The 21,357-nt window shown below is 43.5% G+C and overlaps 1 protein-coding gene across 3 annotated transcripts in view; it reads right to left on the reverse strand.

Annotated features, from left to right (window-relative positions):
* LOC110492690 (S-adenosylhomocysteine hydrolase-like protein 1) overlaps positions 1–21,357 on the reverse strand; it is a 70,813-nt gene that overhangs the window by 21,377 nt on the left and 28,079 nt on the right. For all 3 annotated transcript variants that reach the window (XM_036947730.1, XM_036947728.1, XM_036947729.1), the window contains exons 2-3: positions 16,281–16,395; positions 15,688–15,831 (exon numbers count right to left, since the gene is read on the reverse strand). In XM_036947730.1, coding sequence (XP_036803625.1) covers positions 15,688–15,831; positions 16,281–16,395 — 259 coding nt within the window. The remainder of the gene's footprint in view (positions 1–15,687; positions 15,832–16,280; positions 16,396–21,357) is intronic.

Consider the following 21,357-nt stretch of genomic DNA (forward strand, 5'->3'; position numbering starts at 1 on the left):
ATTGACTCTGTACCGTAATACCCTGTATATAGCCTCCACATTGACTCTGTACCGTAATACCCTGTATATAGCCTCCACATTGACTCTGTACCGTAATACCCTGTATATAGCCTCCACATTGACTCTGTACCGTAATACCCTGTATATAGCCTCCACATTGACTCTGTACCGTAACACCCTGTATATAGCCTCCACATTGACTCTGTACTGGTAACCCCTGTATATAGCCTCCACATTGACTCTGTACCGGTACCCCCTGTATATACCCTCCACATTGACTCTGTACCGTAATACCCTGTATATAGTCTCCACATTGACTCTGTACTCTACCCCCTGTATATAGCCTCCACATTGACTCTGTACCGTAATACCCTGTATATAGTCTCCACATTGACTCTGTACTCTACCCCCTGTATATAGCCTCCACATTGACTCTGTACCGGTACCCCCTGTATATAGCCTCCACATTGACTCTGTACCGGTACCCCCTGTATATAGCCTCCACATTGACTCTGTACCGTAATACCCTGTATATAGTCTCCACATTGACTCTGTACTCTACCCCCTGTATATAGCCTCCACATTGACTCTGTACCGTAATACCCTGTATATAGTCTCCACATTGACTCTGTACCGTAATACCCTGTATATAGTCTCCACATTGACTCTGTACCGTAATACCCTGTATATAGCCTCCACATTGACTCTGTACCGTAATACCCTGTATATAGTCTCCACATTGACTCTGTACCGTAATACCCTGTATATAGTCTCCACATTGACTCTGTACCGTAATACCCTGTATATAGCCTCCACATTGACTCTGTACCGTAATACCCTGTATATAGTCTCCACATTGACTCTGTACTCTACCCCCTGTATATAGCCTCCACATTGACTCTGTAACGGTACCCCCTGTATATAGCCTCCACATTGACTCTGTACCGGTACCCCCTGTATATAGCCTCCACATTGACTCTGTACCGTAATACCCTGTATATAGTCTCCACATTGACTCTGTACTCTACCCCCTGTATATAGCCTCCACATTGACTCTGTACCGTAATACCCTGTATATAGTCTCCACATTGACTCTGTACCGTAATACCCTGTATATAGTCTCCACATTGACTCTGTACCGTAATACCCTGTATATAGCCTCCACATTGACTCTGTACCGTAATACCCTGTATATAGTCTCCACATTGACTCTGTACCGTAATACCCTGTATATAGTCTCCACATTGACTCTGTACCGTAATACCCTGTATATAGCCTCCACATTGACTCTGTACCGTAATACCCTGTATATAGCCTCCACATTGACTCTGTACCGTAATACCCTGTATATAGCCTCCACATTGACTCTGTACCGTAATACCCTGTATATAGCCTCCACATTGACTCTGTACCGTAATACCCTGTATATAGCCTCCACATTGACTCTGTACCGTAATACCCTGTATATAGCCTCCACATTGACTCTGTACCGTAATACCCTGTATATAGCCTCCACATTGACTCTGTACCGTAATACCCTGTATATAGCCTCCACATTGACTCTGTACCGTAATACCCTGTATATAGCCTCCACATTGACTCTGTACCGTAATACCCTGTATATAGCCTCCACATTGACTCTGTACCGTAATACCCTGTATATAGCCTCCACATTGACTCTGTACCGTAATACCCTGTATATAGCCTCCACATTGACTCTGTACCGTAATACCCTGTATATAGCCTCCACATTGACTCTGTACCGTAATACCCTGTATATAGCCTCCACATTGACTCTGTACCGTAATACCCTGTATATAGCCTCCACATTGACTCTGTAACGTAATACCCTGTATATAGCCTCCACATTGACTCTGTACCGTAATACCCTGTATATAGCCTCCACATTGACTCTGTACCGTAATACCCTGTATATAGCCTCCACATTGACTCTGTACCGTAATACCCTGTATATAGCCTCCACATTGACTCTGTACCGTAATACCCTGTATATAGCCTCCACATTGACTCTGTACCGTAATACCCTGTATATAGTCTCCACATTGACTCTGTACCGTAACACCCTGTATATAGCCTCTACATTGACTCTGTACTGGTAACCCCTGTATATAGCCTCCACATTGACTCTGTACCGGTACCCCCTGTATATAGCCTCCACATTGACTCTGTACCGTAATACCCTGTATATAGTCTCCACATTGACTCTGTACTCTACCCCCTGTATATAGCCTCCACATTGACTCTGTACCGGTACCCCCTGTATATAGCCTCCACATTGACTCTGTACCGGTACCCCCTGTATATAGCCTCCACATTGACTCTGTACCGTAATACCCCGTATATAGTCTCCACATTGACTCTGTACTCTACCCCCTGTATATAGCCTCCACATTGACTCTGTACCGTAATACCCTGTATATAGTCTCCACATTGACTCTGTACCGTAATACCCTGTATATAGTCTCCACATTGACTCTGTACCGTAATACCCTGTATATAGCCTCCACATTGACTCTGTACCGTAATACCCTGTATATAGTCTCCACATTGACTCTGTACCGTAATACCCTGTATATAGTCTCCACATTGACTCTGTACCGTAATACCCTGTATATAGCCTCCACATTGACTCTGTACCGTAATACCCTGTATATAGCCTCCACATTGACTCTGTACCGTAATACCCTGTATATAGCCTCCACATTGACTCTGTACCGTAATACCCTGTATATAGCCTCCACATTGACTCTGTACCGTAATACCCTGTATATAGCCTCCACATTGACTCTGTACCGTAATAACCTATATATAGCCTCCACATTGACTCTGTACCGTAATACCCTGTATATAGCCTCCACATTGACTCTGTACCGTAATACCCTGTATATAGCCTCCACATTGACTCTGTACCGTAATACCCTGTATATAGCCTCCACATTGACTCTGTAACGTAATACCCTGTATATAGCCTCCACATTGACTCTGTACCGTAATACCCTGTATATAGCCTCCACATTGACTCTGTACCGTAATACCCTGTATATAGCCTCCACATTGACTCTGTACCGTAATACCCTGTATATAGCCTCCACATTGACTCTGTACCGTAATACCCTGTATATAGCCTCCACATTGACTCTGTACCGTAATACCCTGTATATAGCCTCCACATTGACTCTGTACCGTAATACCCTGTATATAGCCTCCACATTGACTCTGTACCGTAATACCCTGTATATAGCCTCCACATTGACTCTGTACCGTAATACCCTGTATATAGCCTCCACATTGACTCTGTACCGTAACACCCTGTATATAGCCTCCACATTGACTCTGTACTGGTAACCCCTGTATATAGCCTCCACATTGACTCTGTACCGGTACCCCCTGTATATAGCCTCCACATTGACTCTGTACCGTAATACCCTGTATATAGTCTCCACATTGACTCTGTACTCTACCCCCTGTATATAGCCTCCACATTGACTCTGTACCGGTACCCCCTGTATATAGCCTCCACATTGACTCTGTACCGGTACCCCCTGTATATAGCCTCCACATTGACTCTGTACCGTAATACCCCGTATATAGTCTCCACATTGACTCTGTACTCTACCCCCTGTATATAGCCTCCACATTGACTCTGTACCGTAATACCCTGTATATAGTCTCCACATTGACTCTGTACCGTAATACCCTGTATATAGTCTCCACAATGACTCTGTACCGTAATACCCTGTATATAGCCTCCACATTGACTCTGTACCGTAATACCCTGTATATAGTCTCCACATTGACTCTGTACCGTAATACCCTGTATATAGTCTCCACATTGACTCTGTACCGTAATACCCTGTATATAGTCTCCACATTGACTCTGTACCGTAATACCCTGTATATAGCCTCCACATTGACTCTGTACCGTAATACCCTGTATATAGCCTCCACATTGACTCTGTACCGTAATACCCTGTATATAGCCTCCACATTGACTCTGTACCGTAATACCCTGTATATAGCCTCCACATTGACTCTGTACCGTAATACCCTGTATATAGCCTCCACATTGACTCTGTACCGTAATACCCTGTATATAGCCTCCACATTGACTCTGTACCGTAATACCCTGTATATAGCCTCCACATTGACTCTGTACCGTAATACCCTGTATATAGCCTCCACATTGACTCTGTACCGTAATACCCTGTATATAGCCTCCACATTGACTCTGTACCGTAATACCCTGTATATAGCCTCCACATTGACTCTGTAACGTAATACCCTGTATATAGCCTCCACATTGACTCTGTACCGTAATACCCTGTATATAGCCTCCACATTGACTCTGTACCGTAATACCCTGTATATAGCCTCCACATTGACTCTGTACCGTAATACCCTGTATATAGCCTCCACATTGACTCTGTACCGTAATACCCTGTATATAGCCTCCACATTGACTCTGTACCGTAATACCCTGTATATAGCCTCCACATTGACTCTGTACCGTAATACCCTGTATATAGCCTCCACATTGACTCTGTACCGTAATACCCTGTATATAGCCTCCACATTGACTCTGTACCGTAATACCCTGTATATAGCCTCCACATTGACTCTGTACCGTAATACCCTGTATATAGCCTCCACATTGACTCTGTACCGTAATACCCTGTATATAGCCTCCACATTGACTCTGTACCGTAATACCCCGTATATAGTCTCCACATTGACTCTGTACTCTACCCCCTGTATATAGCCTCCACATTGACTCTGTACCGTAATACCCTGTATATAGTCTCCACATTGACTCTGTACCGTAATACCCTGTATATAGTCTCCACAATGACTCTGTACCGTAATACCCTGTATATAGCCTCCACATTGACTCTGTACCGTAATACCCTGTATATAGTCTCCACATTGACTCTGTACCGTAATACCCTGTATATAGTCTCCACATTGACTCTGTACCGTAATACCCTGTATATAGTCTCCACATTGACTCTGTACCGTAATACCCTGTATATAGCCTCCACATTGACTCTGTACCGTAATACCCTGTATATAGCCTCCACATTGACTCTGTACCGTAATACCCTGTATATAGCCTCCACATTGTACTGGTAACCCCTGTATATAGCCTCCACATTGACTCTGTACCGTAATACCCTGTATATAGTCTCCACATTGACTCTGTACTCTACCCCCTGTATATAGCCTCCACATTGACTCTGTACCGGTACCCCCTGTATATAGCCTCCACATTGACTCTGTACCGGTACCCCCTGTATATAGCCTCCACATTGACTCTGTACCGTAATACCCCGTATATAGTCTCCACATTGACTCTGTACTCTACCCCCTGTATATAGCCTCCACATTGACTCTGTACCGTAATACCCTGTATATAGTCTCCACATTGACTCTGTACCGTAATACCCTGTATATAGTCTCCACATTGACTCTGTACCGTAATACCCTGTATATAGCCTCCACATTGACTCTGTACCGTAATACCCTGTATATAGTCTCCACATTGACTCTGTACCGTAATACCCTGTATATAGTCTCCACATTGACTCTGTACCGTAATACCCTGTATATAGCCTCCACATTGACTCTGTACCGTAATACCCTGTATATAGTCTCCACATTGACTCTGTACCGTAATACCCTGTATATAGTCTCCACAATGACTCTGTACCGTAATACCCTGTATATAGCCTCCACATTGACTCTGTACCGTAATACCCTGTATATAGTCTCCACATTGACTCTGTACCGTAATACCCTGTATATAGTCTCCACATTGACTCTGTACCGTAATACCCTGTATATAGTCTCCACATTGACTCTGTACCGTAATACCCTGTATATAGCCTCCACATTGACTCTGTACCGTAATACCCTGTATATAGCCTCCACATTGACTCTGTACCGTAATACCCTGTATATAGCCTCCACATTGTACTGGTAACCCCTGTATATAGCCTCCACATTGACTCTGTACCGTAATACCCTGTATATAGTCTCCACATTGACTCTGTACTCTACCCCCTGTATATAGCCTCCACATTGACTCTGTACCGGTACCCCCTGTATATAGCCTCCACATTGACTCTGTACCGGTACCCCCTGTATATAGCCTCCACATTGACTCTGTACCGTAATACCCCGTATATAGTCTCCACATTGACTCTGTACTCTACCCCCTGTATATAGCCTCCACATTGACTCTGTACCGTAATACCCTGTATATAGTCTCCACATTGACTCTGTACCGTAATACCCTGTATATAGTCTCCACATTGACTCTGTACCGTAATACCCTGTATATAGCCTCCACATTGACTCTGTACCGTAATACCCTGTATATAGTCTCCACATTGACTCTGTACCGTAATACCCTGTATATAGTCTCCACATTGACTCTGTACCGTAATACCCTGTATATAGCCTCCACATTGACTCTGTACCGTAATACCCTGTATATAGCCTCCACATTGACTCTGTACCGTAATACCCTGTATATAGCCTCCACATTGACTCTGTACCGTAATACCCTGTATATAGCCTCCACATTGACTCTGTACCGTAATACCCTGTATATAGCCTCCACATTGACTCTGTACCGTAATACCCTATATATAGCCTCCACATTGACTCTGTACCGTAATACCCTGTATATAGCCTCCACATTGACTCTGTACCGTAATACCCTGTATATAGCCTCCACATTGACTCTGTACCGTAATACCCTGTATATAGCCTCCACATTGACTCTGTAACGTAATACCCTGTATATAGCCTCCACATTGACTCTGTACCGTAATACCCTGTATATAGCCTCCACATTGACTCTGTACCGTAATACCCTGTATATAGCCTCCACATTGACTCTGTACCGTAATACCCTGTATATAGCCTCCACATTGACTCTGTACCGTAATACCCTGTATATAGCCTCCACATTGACTCTGTACCGTAATACCCTGTATATAGCCTCCACATTGACTCTGTACCGTAATACCCTGTATATAGCCTCCACATTGACTCTGTACCGTAATACCCTGTATATAGCCTCCACATTGACTCTGTACCGTAACACCCTGTATATAGCCTCCACATTGACTCTGTACTGGTAACCCCTGTATATAGCCTCCACATTGACTCTGTACCGGTACCCCCTGTATATAGCCTCCACATTGACTCTGTACCGTAATACCCTGTATATAGTCTCCACATTGACTCTGTACTCTACCCCCTGTATATAGCCTCCACATTGACTCTGTACCGGTACCCCCTGTATATAGCCTCCACATTGACTCTGTACCGGTACCCCCTGTATATAGCCTCCACATTGACTCTGTACCGTAATACCCCGTATATAGTCTCCACATTGACTCTGTACTCTACCCCCTGTATATAGCCTCCACATTGACTCTGTACCGTAATACCCTGTATATAGTCTCCACATTGACTCTGTACCGTAATACCCTGTATATAGTCTCCACAATGACTCTGTACCGTAATACCCTGTATATAGCCTCCACATTGACTCTGTACCGTAATACCCTGTATATAGTCTCCACATTGACTCTGTACCGTAATACCCTGTATATAGTCTCCACATTGACTCTGTACCGTAATACCCTGTATATAGTCTCCACATTGACTCTGTACCGTAATACCCTGTATATAGCCTCCACATTGACTCTGTACCGTAATACCCTGTATATAGCCTCCACATTGACTCTGTACCGTAATACCCTGTATATAGCCTCCACATTGACTCTGTACCGTAATACCCTGTATATAGCCTCCACATTGACTCTGTACCGTAATACCCTGTATATAGCCTCCACATTGACTCTGTACCGTAATACCCTGTATATAGCCTCCACATTGACTCTGTACCGTAATACCCTGTATATAGCCTCCACATTGACTCTGTACCGTAATACCCTGTATATAGCCTCCACATTGACTCTGTACCGTAATACCCTGTATATAGCCTCCACATTGACTCTGTACCGTAATACCCTGTATATAGCCTCCACATTGACTCTGTAACGTAATACCCTGTATATAGCCTCCACATTGACTCTGTACCGTAATACCCTGTATATAGCCTCCACATTGACTCTGTACCGTAATACCCTGTATATAGCCTCCACATTGACTCTGTACCGTAATACCCTGTATATAGCCTCCACATTGACTCTGTACCGTAATACCCTGTATATAGCCTCCACATTGACTCTGTACCGTAATACCCTGTATATAGCCTCCACATTGACTCTGTACCGTAATACCCTGTATATAGCCTCCACATTGACTCTGTACCGTAATACCCTGTATATAGCCTCCACATTGACTCTGTACCGTAATACCCTGTATATAGCCTCCACATTGACTCTGTACCGTAATACCCTGTATATAGCCTCCACATTGACTCTGTACCGTAATACCCTGTATATAGCCTCCACATTGACTCTGTACCGTAATACCCCGTATATAGTCTCCACATTGACTCTGTACTCTACCCCCTGTATATAGCCTCCACATTGACTCTGTACCGTAATACCCTGTATATAGTCTCCACATTGACTCTGTACCGTAATACCCTGTATATAGTCTCCACAATGACTCTGTACCGTAATACCCTGTATATAGCCTCCACATTGACTCTGTACCGTAATACCCTGTATATAGTCTCCACATTGACTCTGTACCGTAATACCCTGTATATAGTCTCCACATTGACTCTGTACCGTAATACCCTGTATATAGTCTCCACATTGACTCTGTACCGTAATACCCTGTATATAGCCTCCACATTGACTCTGTACCGTAATACCCTGTATATAGCCTCCACATTGACTCTGTACCGTAATACCCTGTATATAGCCTCCACATTGTACTGGTAACCCCTGTATATAGCCTCCACATTGACTCTGTACCGTAATACCCTGTATATAGTCTCCACATTGACTCTGTACTCTACCCCCTGTATATAGCCTCCACATTGACTCTGTACCGGTACCCCCTGTATATAGCCTCCACATTGACTCTGTACCGGTACCCCCTGTATATAGCCTCCACATTGACTCTGTACCGTAATACCCCGTATATAGTCTCCACATTGACTCTGTACTCTACCCCCTGTATATAGCCTCCACATTGACTCTGTACCGTAATACCCTGTATATAGTCTCCACATTGACTCTGTACCGTAATACCCTGTATATAGTCTCCACATTGACTCTGTACCGTAATACCCTGTATATAGCCTCCACATTGACTCTGTACCGTAATACCCTGTATATAGTCTCCACATTGACTCTGTACCGTAATACCCTGTATATAGTCTCCACATTGACTCTGTACCGTAATACCCTGTATATAGTCTCCACATTGACTCTGTACCGTAATACCCTGTATATAGTCTCCACAATGACTCTGTACCGTAATACCCTGTATATAGCCTCCACATTGACTCTGTACCGTAATACCCTGTATATAGTCTCCACATTGACTCTGTACCGTAATACCCTGTATATAGTCTCCACATTGACTCTGTACCGTAATACCCTGTATATAGTCTCCACATTGACTCTGTACCGTAATACCCTGTATATAGCCTCCACATTGACTCTGTACCGTAATACCCTGTATATAGCCTCCACATTGACTCTGTACCGTAATACCCTGTATATAGCCTCCACATTGACTCTGTACCGTAATACCCTGTATATAGCCTCCACATTGACTCTGTACCGTAATACCCTGTATATAGCCTCCACATTGACTCTGTACCGTAATACCCTGTATATAGCCTCCACATTGACTCTGTACCGTAATACCCTGTATATAGCCTCCACATTGACTCTGTACCGTAATACCCTGTATATAGCCTCCACATTGACTCTGTACCGTAATACCCTGTATATAGCCTCCACATTGACTCTGTACCGTAATACCCTGTATATAGCCTCCACATTGACTCTGTAACGTAATACCCTGTATATAGCCTCCACATTGACTCTGTACCGTAATACCCTGTATATAGCCTCCACATTGACTCTGTACCGTAATACCCTGTATATAGCCTCCACATTGACTCTGTACCGTAATACCCTGTATATAGCCTCCACATTGACTCTGTACCGTAATACCCTGTATATAGCCTCCACATTGACTCTGTACCGTAATACCCTGTATATAGCCTCCACATTGACTCTGTACCGTAATACCCTGTATATAGCCTCCACATTGACTCTGTACCGTAATACCCTGTATATAGCCTCCACATTGACTCTGTACCGTAATACCCTGTATATAGCCTCCACATTGACTCTGTACCGTAATACCCTGTATATAGCCTCCACATTGACTCTGTACCGTAATACCCTGTATATAGCCTCCACATTGACTCTGTACCGTAATACCCCGTATATAGTCTCCACATTGACTCTGTACTCTACCCCCTGTATATAGCCTCCACATTGACTCTGTACCGTAATACCCTGTATATAGTCTCCACATTGACTCTGTACCGTAATACCCTGTATATAGTCTCCACAATGACTCTGTACCGTAATACCCTGTATATAGCCTCCACATTGACTCTGTACCGTAATACCCTGTATATAGTCTCCACATTGACTCTGTACCGTAATACCCTGTATATAGTCTCCACATTGACTCTGTACCGTAATACCCTGTATATAGTCTCCACATTGACTCTGTACCGTAATACCCTGTATATAGCCTCCACATTGACTCTGTACCGTAATACCCTGTATATAGCCTCCACATTGACTCTGTACCGTAATACCCTGTATATAGCCTCCACATTGTACTGGTAACCCCTGTATATAGCCTCCACATTGACTCTGTACCGTAATACCCTGTATATAGTCTCCACATTGACTCTGTACTCTACCCCCTGTATATAGCCTCCACATTGACTCTGTACCGGTACCCCCTGTATATAGCCTCCACATTGACTCTGTACCGGTACCCCCTGTATATAGCCTCCACATTGACTCTGTACCGTAATACCCCGTATATAGTCTCCACATTGACTCTGTACTCTACCCCCTGTATATAGCCTCCACATTGACTCTGTACCGTAATACCCTGTATATAGTCTCCACATTGACTCTGTACCGTAATACCCTGTATATAGTCTCCACATTGACTCTGTACCGTAATACCCTGTATATAGCCTCCACATTGACTCTGTACCGTAATACCCTGTATATAGTCTCCACATTGACTCTGTACCGTAATACCCTGTATATAGTCTCCACATTGACTCTGTACCGTAATACCCTGTATATAGCCTCCACATTGACTCTGTACCGTAATACCCTGTATATAGCCTCCACATTGACTCTGTACCGTAATACCCTGTATATAGCCTCCACATTGACTCTGTACCGTAATACCCTGTATATAGCCTCCACATTGACTCTGTACCGTAATACCCTGTATATAGCCTCCACATTGACTCTGTACCGTAATACCCTATATATAGCCTCCACATTGACTCTGTACCGTAATACCCTGTATATAGCCTCCACATTGACTCTGTACCGTAATACCCTGTATATAGCCTCCACATTGACTCTGTACCGTAATACCCTGTATATAGCCTCCACATTGACTCTGTAACGTAATACCCTGTATATAGCCTCCACATTGACTCTGTACCGTAATACCCTGTATATAGCCTCCACATTGACTCTGTACCGTAATACCCTGTATATAGCCTCCACATTGACTCTGTACCGTAATACCCTGTATATAGCCTCCACATTGACTCTGTACCGTAATACCCTGTATATAGCCTCCACATTGACTCTGTACCGTAATACCCTGTATATAGCATCCACATTGACTCTGTACCGTAATACCCTGTATATAGCCTCCACATTGACTCTGTACCGTAATACCCTGTATATAGCCTCCACATTGACTCTGTACCGTAATACCCTGTATATAGCCTCCACATTGACTCTGTACCGTAACACCCTGTATATAGCCTCCACATTGACTCTGTACTGGTAACCCCTGTATATAGCCTCCACATTGACTCTGTACCGGTACCCCCTGTATATAGCCTCCACATTGACTCTGTACCGTAATACCCTGTATATAGTCTCCACATTGACTCTGTACTCTACCCCCTGTATATAGCCTCCACATTGACTCTGTACCGGTACCCCCTGTATATAGCCTCCACATTGACTCTGTACCGGTACCCCCTGTATATAGCCTCCACATTGACTCTGTACCGTAATACCCCGTATATAGTCTCCACATTGACTCTGTACTCTACCCCCTGTATATAGTCTCCACATTGACTCTGTACCGTAATACCCTGTATATAGTCTCCACATTGACTCTGTACCGTAATAACCTGTATATAGCCTCCACATTGACTCTGTACCGTAATACCCTGTATATAGTCTCCACATTGACTCTGTACCGTAATACCCTGTATATAGTCTCCACATTGACTCTGTACCGTAATACCCTGTATATAGTCTCCACATTGACTCTGTACCGTAATACCCTGTATATAGCCTCCACATTGACTCTGTACCGTAATACCCTGTATATAGCCTCCACATTGACTCTGTACCGTAATACCCTGTATATAGCCTCCACATTGACTCTGTACCGTAATACCCTGTATATAGCCTCCACATTGACTCTGTACCGTAATACCCTGTATATAGCCTCCACATTGACTCTGTACCGTAATACCCTGTATATAGCCTCCACATTGACTCTGTACCGTAATACCCTGTATATAGCCTCCACATTGACTCTAACGTAATACCCTGTATATAGCCTCCACATTGACTCTGTACCGTAATACCCTGTATATAGCCTCCACATTGACTCTGTACCGTAATACCCTGTATATAACCTCCACATTGACTCTGTACCGTAATACCCTGTATATAGCCCGGGTTATTGTAATTTACTGCTGCTCTTTATTTATTATTTTCTCTTCCTTTTTTGTGTGTATAAACTGCATTGTTGGTTAAGTATGTCAGTAAGCATTTTCTGTATCCGGGCGCATGTGACAAATACAATTTGATTTGTTTTAAGATGAGTATAGGAGAAGCAGGAATAAATATGAAAAAAATAGGCCAGGGGAAAAGATAATGACAGATGGAGCACAATTGTGACACGTTTCAGGAAACTAGGCGTATGTCGCGGGTCACCACTTCACAGCCATTTGAACATAATCTTTTTAATTTAAAAAAAAATCAAAATACATTTTTGGGGCAGAAATGCCTTCTGGAACATGTGAACTTTCATGTGCCTTAATAACAAACTTGTATGCCATCTGTAAATACGAATATAATTGTTAAATTACGAGCCTAGTTGGTTTAGCAGCAGAAAAAGCCAGCAACCTTCCCGCTAGCTATGACTGGCTGAGATAATGAGTGGGCTGGACATGCCGAGAGATGAGTTTGGTTTGGTCTGCTATATAGCACGCTTCTGTCTATTTGAGCTGGTTAGTATGTCTATGTAATCCTGTCTAACGCGTTTAAAAAAAATGTATATGTAAAATGCTTAGTAGAACTGAACTCCACTTTCTGGAGGACCGAGTTTAGAAATCAGTGGAATTAGAGTATGATAGTTTAGGAGATGGAGAAAACACATGTCTCTGGATTATATCTTCAAACTAAGGGCAACCATGGCATCCATGACAGGGAGAAGCGTCCAACCATGATGTATACGGACGGGTAAGATAGTCTAACTAGCTACATTTTCAGATATTACACATGTATCACACAGGTATTTTTATTTCAAGTTAAAGTGTACTGTTAGCTAGCTAGCTAACGTTAGCTGGAGGGCTCGCTAGCTAACGTTTATGATCTTATTATTCGTATCTTAGAGCCATTTGCTTTGCTTGCTATAGCCTAATGCTGGGTAGTAACGTTGTGAGTTGTGATTATGGTTAATTGTTTAGCTAGCTAGCTACATGTCTTAACAAAGGACTCCACTATGCAAGTGTCCATTTTAAAAAAATGTCACTGCGGGAACTGTTAGCCAGTTAGCTTGGGTGCTTGACTGCTGTGGTTAGGACAGAACGCTCGGATCAACCCTTAAAGAGATAGGTGGAGCTAAAGCTTAAGAGGGTGTGAACGATGCTGAACAGGTGTAGACAAAGAAGAGCTCTTCAGAAGATACCAAAACTTTCAAAGGCCATTTTCTCAAAAGTGAGGTTAGAAGTTTATCAACTTTCTTAGCAGATTACTTTCCCATTGTTCCTCAAATGCAGTACATGATATACCATGTTGTAGCTCTGTGTATCTGCTTGTATCCAATGTAAAAAAAACACAATTTCTAATTTTGCTACATAAGAACGAATCCAGGTGGTCGGTCACAATTCATGTAAAACCACATGCTCCTCTACTTATGCTTGCAGTAGGCTTACAGTAAATGCCAACAACAGCTGTCAAGGCACAGGCAGCGGTTCTAGGACCACTTACAGAGCACTTCCTTATCATCTAGGTCTGCACAGCCTGAGAGATACTGCCTATACAACCAGAGAGATACTGTTTATACAACCAGAGAGAGATACTGTCTATACAACCAGAGAGAGATACTGTCTATAAAATCAGAGGACTACGGTCTCTACAACCAGAGAGATACTGTCTATACAACCAGAGAGAGATACTGTCTATAAAACCAGAGAGAGATACTGTCTATTTTTTGTCTACATTTCTTTGATACCTACAGGGGCCCTAAAATTCAGAATCAAAAGGCTAAATGATCCTTGGTATGACCATCTTAAAACAATTACAAATGTCAGCTTAGTAGAACTTCCATGGCAAATCATTAAGTCAAACTACGCCAGCACAGCAGAAAGAGAACACTGCTGTTTGATCTGTCTAGGGTCTAGGACCAAAAAGTTCCTTAACAGCTTCTACTCCACAAGCCATAAGACTGCTGAACAATTAATCACATGGAGCACCAGACTATTACATTGACCCCCCCACCCCCCACCCCCACCCCACCCCTCCATTTGTTTTGTACACTGCTGCTACTCGCTGTTTATTATTTATGCATAGTCACTTCACCCCTACCTACATGTACACATTACCTCTAACCTGTACTCCCACACACTGACTCAGTACCGGTACCACCTGTATATAGTCTTTCTATTGTTATGTTATTGTGTCACCTTTTTTATTTTTTATTATGTTTTAACTTTTGTTTATTTGGTAAATATTTTCTTAACTCTTCTTAAAACTGCACCGTTGGTTAAGGGATTTGTAAGTAAACATTTCACGGTAAGGTTCTACACTTGTTGTATTCGGCGCATGTGACTAATAAAGTTTGATTTAATTTGTATGCCGTATTTTCTTATTACTGATGCGGAGACGGTCCTCGACGAGGTGCATGGCAGCTCTAAAGCACTCTCTGCAGCCTCTAACCCACTGATCCTGAATCAGCACTTACACTTATCATTTTCACAATAATGAGCCCAGCCAATATAAGCTGTACTGGGCTGGCCTGATTGCAAATCTACCGTAGTCGATCAAATGTATCAGAACGATGACTGAAAGTGTACGCAAAGACAGTGGATGCCAGAAAGTGTACGCAAAGACAGTGGTAATTCCACACCTTGTTCTGCGATCTCGATCTCCCGTCTGCCGAACTCTGCCTGTTTGACGTTCTTAACGCAGAAGTCGCTGCTGCCCTTGGAGTTGGCCTGGGCCTTGTCCCGAGGAGAGGTCTCGTCATCTGAGCTGTCTGAGTAGGACGCAGCTGGACATTGTGTTGGTGGAGGGGGGGGGGGGAGAACAAAGAGTCAGAGACACATAAGGAAGTGATTTCTGGTCCACCAGTCTATAGCAGACAGTGGAGTAGCTTGACATGGTCTTTTACATCAGTAGAGTAATAGAAGGATTGTCAGCTAATAATAGATGCATGATCCTCGACTGAGGACTTTTGCTACCTTGTTAATCACCAGCACCTATTGCTGTGTACCGTGTGTGTGTACCGTGTGTGTACCGTGTGTGTACCGTGTGTGTGTGTGTGTACCATGTGTGTGTGTGCCGTGTGTGTGTGTGTGTGTGTACCGTGTGTGTGTGTGTGTGTACCGTGTGTGTGTACCGTGTGTGTGTGTACCGTGTGTGTGTGTGTGTGTGTACCGTGTGTGTGTGTGTGTGTGTGTGTACCGTGTGTGTGTGTGTGTGTGTGTGTGTGTGATCTACCTGAGCTGTAGCTATCTGTGGAGGACTGGGAGATGGAGCGAGAGAGGGAGCGCCGGCCAACCTTAGTGGGGTACTTCTGAAACTCCTGTTTATCCTCCGCATTAGCAAACTGGATCTGAAGAAGAAGGGGGGGGGGGGGCATGAGTTACTCGCCTGCTGACATTATGGTGTAAACTTTATTCAGTGAGATGGGGTGAGTCAGAGATACAGTCAGTGAGCCTGTAGTGAGTCAGAGATAAAGTCAGTGAGCCTGTAGTGAGTCAGATATACAGTCAGAGGTACAGTCAGAGAGCCTGTGGTGAGTCAGATATACAGTCAGTGAGCCTGTGGTGAGTCAGAGATACAGTCAGAGAGCCTGTAGTGAGTCAGATATACAGTCAGTGAGCCTGTGGTAAGTCAGAGATACAGTCAGAGATACAGTCAGTGAGCCTGTAGTGAATCAGATATACAGTCAGTGAGCCTGTAGTGAGTCAGATATACAGTCAGTGAGCCTGTGGTTAGTCAGATATACAGTCAGTGAGCCTGTGGTGAGTCAGATATACAGTCAGAGAGCCTGTGGTGAGTCAGATATACAGTCAGTGAGCCTGTGGTGAGTCAGATATACAGTCAGAGAGCCTGTGGTAAGTCAGATATACAGTCAGAGATACAGTCAGTGACATTGAATTTCCAACTATGGAAAATTATGTAGATATGTTACAGTGTTTAATGAGGAGGGGATCTGCTATAATATTTGGGTTACAGGACAGTAGTTCTCTAGGAACAGGGTTGGAGTGAAAACCTACAGGACAGTAGTTCTCCAGGAACAGGGTTGGAGTGAAAACATTAGAGGAGGGTAGCAGACGGTCAAGTGTACCGTCTGATTGCTCCTCATTACACACCACAGACCAGCAAATATTCTTTACATCAACAACATATGAATCACTACAAAACGTATTGTATGTCCTCTTATACACTATATTAGGCCCAGCCTGTCCTCTTATACACTATATTAGGCCCAGCCTGACCTCTTATACACTATATTAGGCCCAGCCTGACCTCTTATACACTATATTAGGCCCAGCCTGTCCTCTTATACACTATATTAGGCCCAGCCTGACCTCTTATACACTATATTAGGCCCAGCCTGACCTCTTATACACTATATTAGGCCCAGCCTGACCTCTTATACACTATATTAGGCCCAGCCTGTCCTCTTATACACTATATTAGGCCCAGCCTGACCTCTTATACACTATATTAGGCCCAGCCTGACCTCTTATACACTATATTAGGCCCAGCCTGACCTCTTATACACTATATTAGGCCCAGCCTGTCCTCTTATACACTATATTAGGCCCAGCCTGTCCTCTTATACACTATATTAGGCCCAGCCTGTCCTCTTATACACTATATTAGGCCCAGCCTGTCCTCTTATACACTATATTAGGCCCAGCCTGTCCTCTTATACACTATATTAGGTGCAGCCTGACCTCTTATACACTATATTAGGCCCAGCCTGTCCTCTTATACACTATATTAGGCCCAGCCTGACCTCTTATACACTATATTAGGCCCAGCCTGACCTCTTATACACTATATTAGGCCCAGCCTGACCTCTTATACACTATATTAGGCCCAGCCTGTCCTCTTATACACTATATTAGGTGCAGCCTGACCTCTTATACACTATATTAGGCCCAGCCTGTCCTCTTATACACTATATTAGGCCCAGCCTGTCCTCTTATACACTATATTAGGCCCAGCCTGTCCTCTTATACACTATATTAGGCCCAGCCTGTCCTCTTATACACTATATTAGGTGCAGCCTGTCCTCTTATACACTATATTAGGCCCAGCCTGTCCTCTTATACACTATATTAGGCCCAGCCTGTCCTCTTATACACTATATTAGGCCCAGCCTGTCCTCTTATACACTATATTAGGCCCACCCTTTGGAACTGTGGTTTTCCTAGATATGGCTACTATATTGTGATCACTACATCCTATGGATCTGGATACTGCTTTAAAGCACATTTCTGCAGCGTTAGTAAAGATGTGATCAATACATGTTGATGATTTAATTCCTGTGCTGTTTGTAACTACCCTGGCAGGTTGACTGATAACCTGATCCAGGCTGCAGGCACTGGTAACAGTTAGAAGTTGTTTCTTGAGTGGGCAGCTGGATGAAAGCCAGACAATATTTTAAAAAATCACCCAGCATATATACTTCTCTGTTGATATCACATACATTATCAAGCATTTCACACATATTATCCAGATACTGACTGTTAACACTTGGTGGTCTATAGCAGCTTCCCACCAGAATGGGCTTTAGGTGAGGCAGGTGAACCTGTAGCCATATTACTTCAACAGTATTTAACATTAGATAATCTCTTAAGCTTTACAGGAATGTGGTTCTGAATATAGACCTCAACACTGCCTCTGTTGGAATTTCTGTCTTTTCGGTCGATGTTAGAACCATGTATTGCTACCACTGTTTCTTCAAATGTATTATCAGAGATACAGTGCCTTGCGAAAGTATTCGGCCCCCTTGAACTTTGCGACCTTTTGCCACATTTCAGGCTTCAAACATAAAGATATAAAACTGTATTTTTTTGTGAAGAATCAACAACAAGTGGGACACAATCATGAAGTGGAACGACATTTATTGGATATTTAAAACTTTTTTAACAAATCAAAAACTGAAAAATTGGGCGTGCAAAATTATTCAGCCCCCTTAAGTTAATACTTTGTAGCGCCACCTTTTGCTGCGATTACAGCTGTAAGTCGCTTGGGGTATGTCTCTATCAGTTTTGCACATCGAGAGACTGAAATTTTTTCCTATTCCTCCTTGCAAAACAGCTCGAGCTCAGTGAGGTTGGATGGAGAGCATTTGTGAACAGCAGTTTTCAGTTCTTTCCACAGATTCTCGATTGGATTCAGGTCTGGACTTTGACTTGGCCATTCTAACACCTGGATATGTTTACTTTTGAACCATTCCATTGTAGATTTTGCTTTATGTTTTGGATCATTGTCTTGTTGGAAGACAAATCTCCGTCCCAGTCTCAGGTCTTTTGCAGACTCCATCAGGTTTTCTTCCAGAATGGTCCTGTATTTGGCTCCATCCATCTTCCCATCAATTTTAACCATCTTCCCTGTCCCTGCTGAAGAAAAGCAGGCCCAAACCATGATGCTGCCACCACCATGTTTGACAGTGGGGATGGTGTGTTCAGCTGTGTTGCTTTTACGCCAAACATAACGTTTTGCATTGTTGCCAAAAAGTTCAATTTTGGTTTCATCTGACCAGAGCACCTTCTTCCACATGTTTGGTGTGTCTCCCAGGTGGCTTGTGGCAAACTTTAAACGACACTTTTTATGGATATCTTTAAGAAATGGCTTTCTTCTTGCCACTCTTCCATAAAGGCCAGATTTGTGCAATATATGACTGATTGTTGTCCTATGGACAGAGTCTCCCACCTCAGCTGTAGATCTCTGCAGTTCATCCAGAGTGATCATGGGCCTCTTGGCTGCATCTCTGATCAGTCTTCTCCTTGTATGAGCTGAAAGTTTAGAGGGACGGCCAGGTCTTGGTAGATTTGCAGTGGTCTGATACTCCTTCCATTTCAATATTATCGCTTGCACAGTGCTCCTTGGGATGTTTAAAGCTTGGGAAATCTTTTTGTATCCAAATCCGGCTTTAAACTTCTTCACAACAGTATCTCGGACCTGCCTGGTGTGTTCCTTGTTCTTCATGATGCTCTCTGCGCTTTTAACGGACCTCTGAGACTATCACAGTGCAGGTGCATTTATACGGAGACTTGATTACACACAGGTTGATTGTATTTATCATCATTAGTCATTTAGGTCAACATTGGATCATTCAGAGATCCTCACTGAACTTCTGGAGAGAGTTTGCTGCACTGAAAGTAAAGGGGCTGAATAATTTTGCACGCCCAATTTTTCAGTTTTTGATTTGTTAAAAAAGTTTGAAATATCCAATAAATGTCGTTCCACTTCATGATTGTGTCCCACTTGTTGTTGATTCTTCACAAAAACATACAGTTTTATATCTTTATGTTTGAAGCCTGAAATGTGGCAAAAGGTCGCAAAGTTCAAGGGGGCCGAATACTTTCGCAAGGCACTGTACATGATTGGGGATTCATAAATTAAATTACTTACATTGTGTTTGCCAATGCCCCTAAGATCATGTACATTTGATGCAGCATTATGACGACTCATTGTCACAACGGTAGGGATTAACTGAGCTGGTCTTGGATCATTTACCAGTCATTGTTTCAACGCAGCCTTGAAATACGTGGACAGAGTCCAGGAGCCAAGATGATTTTGGATGGACTCCGTCATTCCCGTAGAGTATCTTCTGTTTCCAGAAGGTGTCAAAGTCATCAATAAAAGTGACTCCAGCAGAGCTACAGTAGTATTTTAGCCAGATGTGTAATCTGCGGCCCAACGATTGTACTGGACCTGAAATTATTGCCCCTTTTTTTTTTCTTTTAATGCTAAAATCACTTCTTTAAAATCCATTTTCAAATGTTCCGAGCTAGCTCTTCTGATGTAATTTGACCCCACATGGACTACGACAGTGTCATCTCCCGGCGCCTGTCGTAGAACAGTCGGAAGCAGCCATGTTATGTCCTGTACTTGCGCTCCTGGGTAGAACAGGGTTTTTGCCTTGGGGACCTAGATGTTTCTTACCATAGAGCTGCCTATGATGACAGCTGGTGATGTTGAATGGGCTGGTCTATCAGGCAGCCTCACGGTCTGGTGAGCTCAGAGGATTTGAACCAGAGGTAAAAGCCACCGGAGAGGGAGACAGAACCGAAGACGAAGAAGCAGGTACCTCCAGATCCAATCTTGATTGGGAAGCCACCAAGGAAGAAGGTGCCGGAACCTCTGGATCCAGGGTGGCACAGCTGTTTCTGGTCTGTGTCAATTCCATGCTCAACATCTCCATGGAGACCCCCGTTGCCAAAGGATGCCTTCTTCGACTTTCACGGCGAGTGACGTCCCTCCATGGCTGGTTGGTTTGGTCGAGAACAGCTTCGTTCTCTAGGGAAGGGGGAGGCTGTGGACAGCCAAC

The sequence above is a fragment of the Oncorhynchus mykiss genome, chromosome 16 (assembly GCF_013265735.2).
Source record: "Oncorhynchus mykiss isolate Arlee chromosome 16, USDA_OmykA_1.1, whole genome shotgun sequence".
Classification (NCBI taxonomy): Eukaryota; Metazoa; Chordata; class Actinopteri; order Salmoniformes; family Salmonidae; genus Oncorhynchus; species Oncorhynchus mykiss.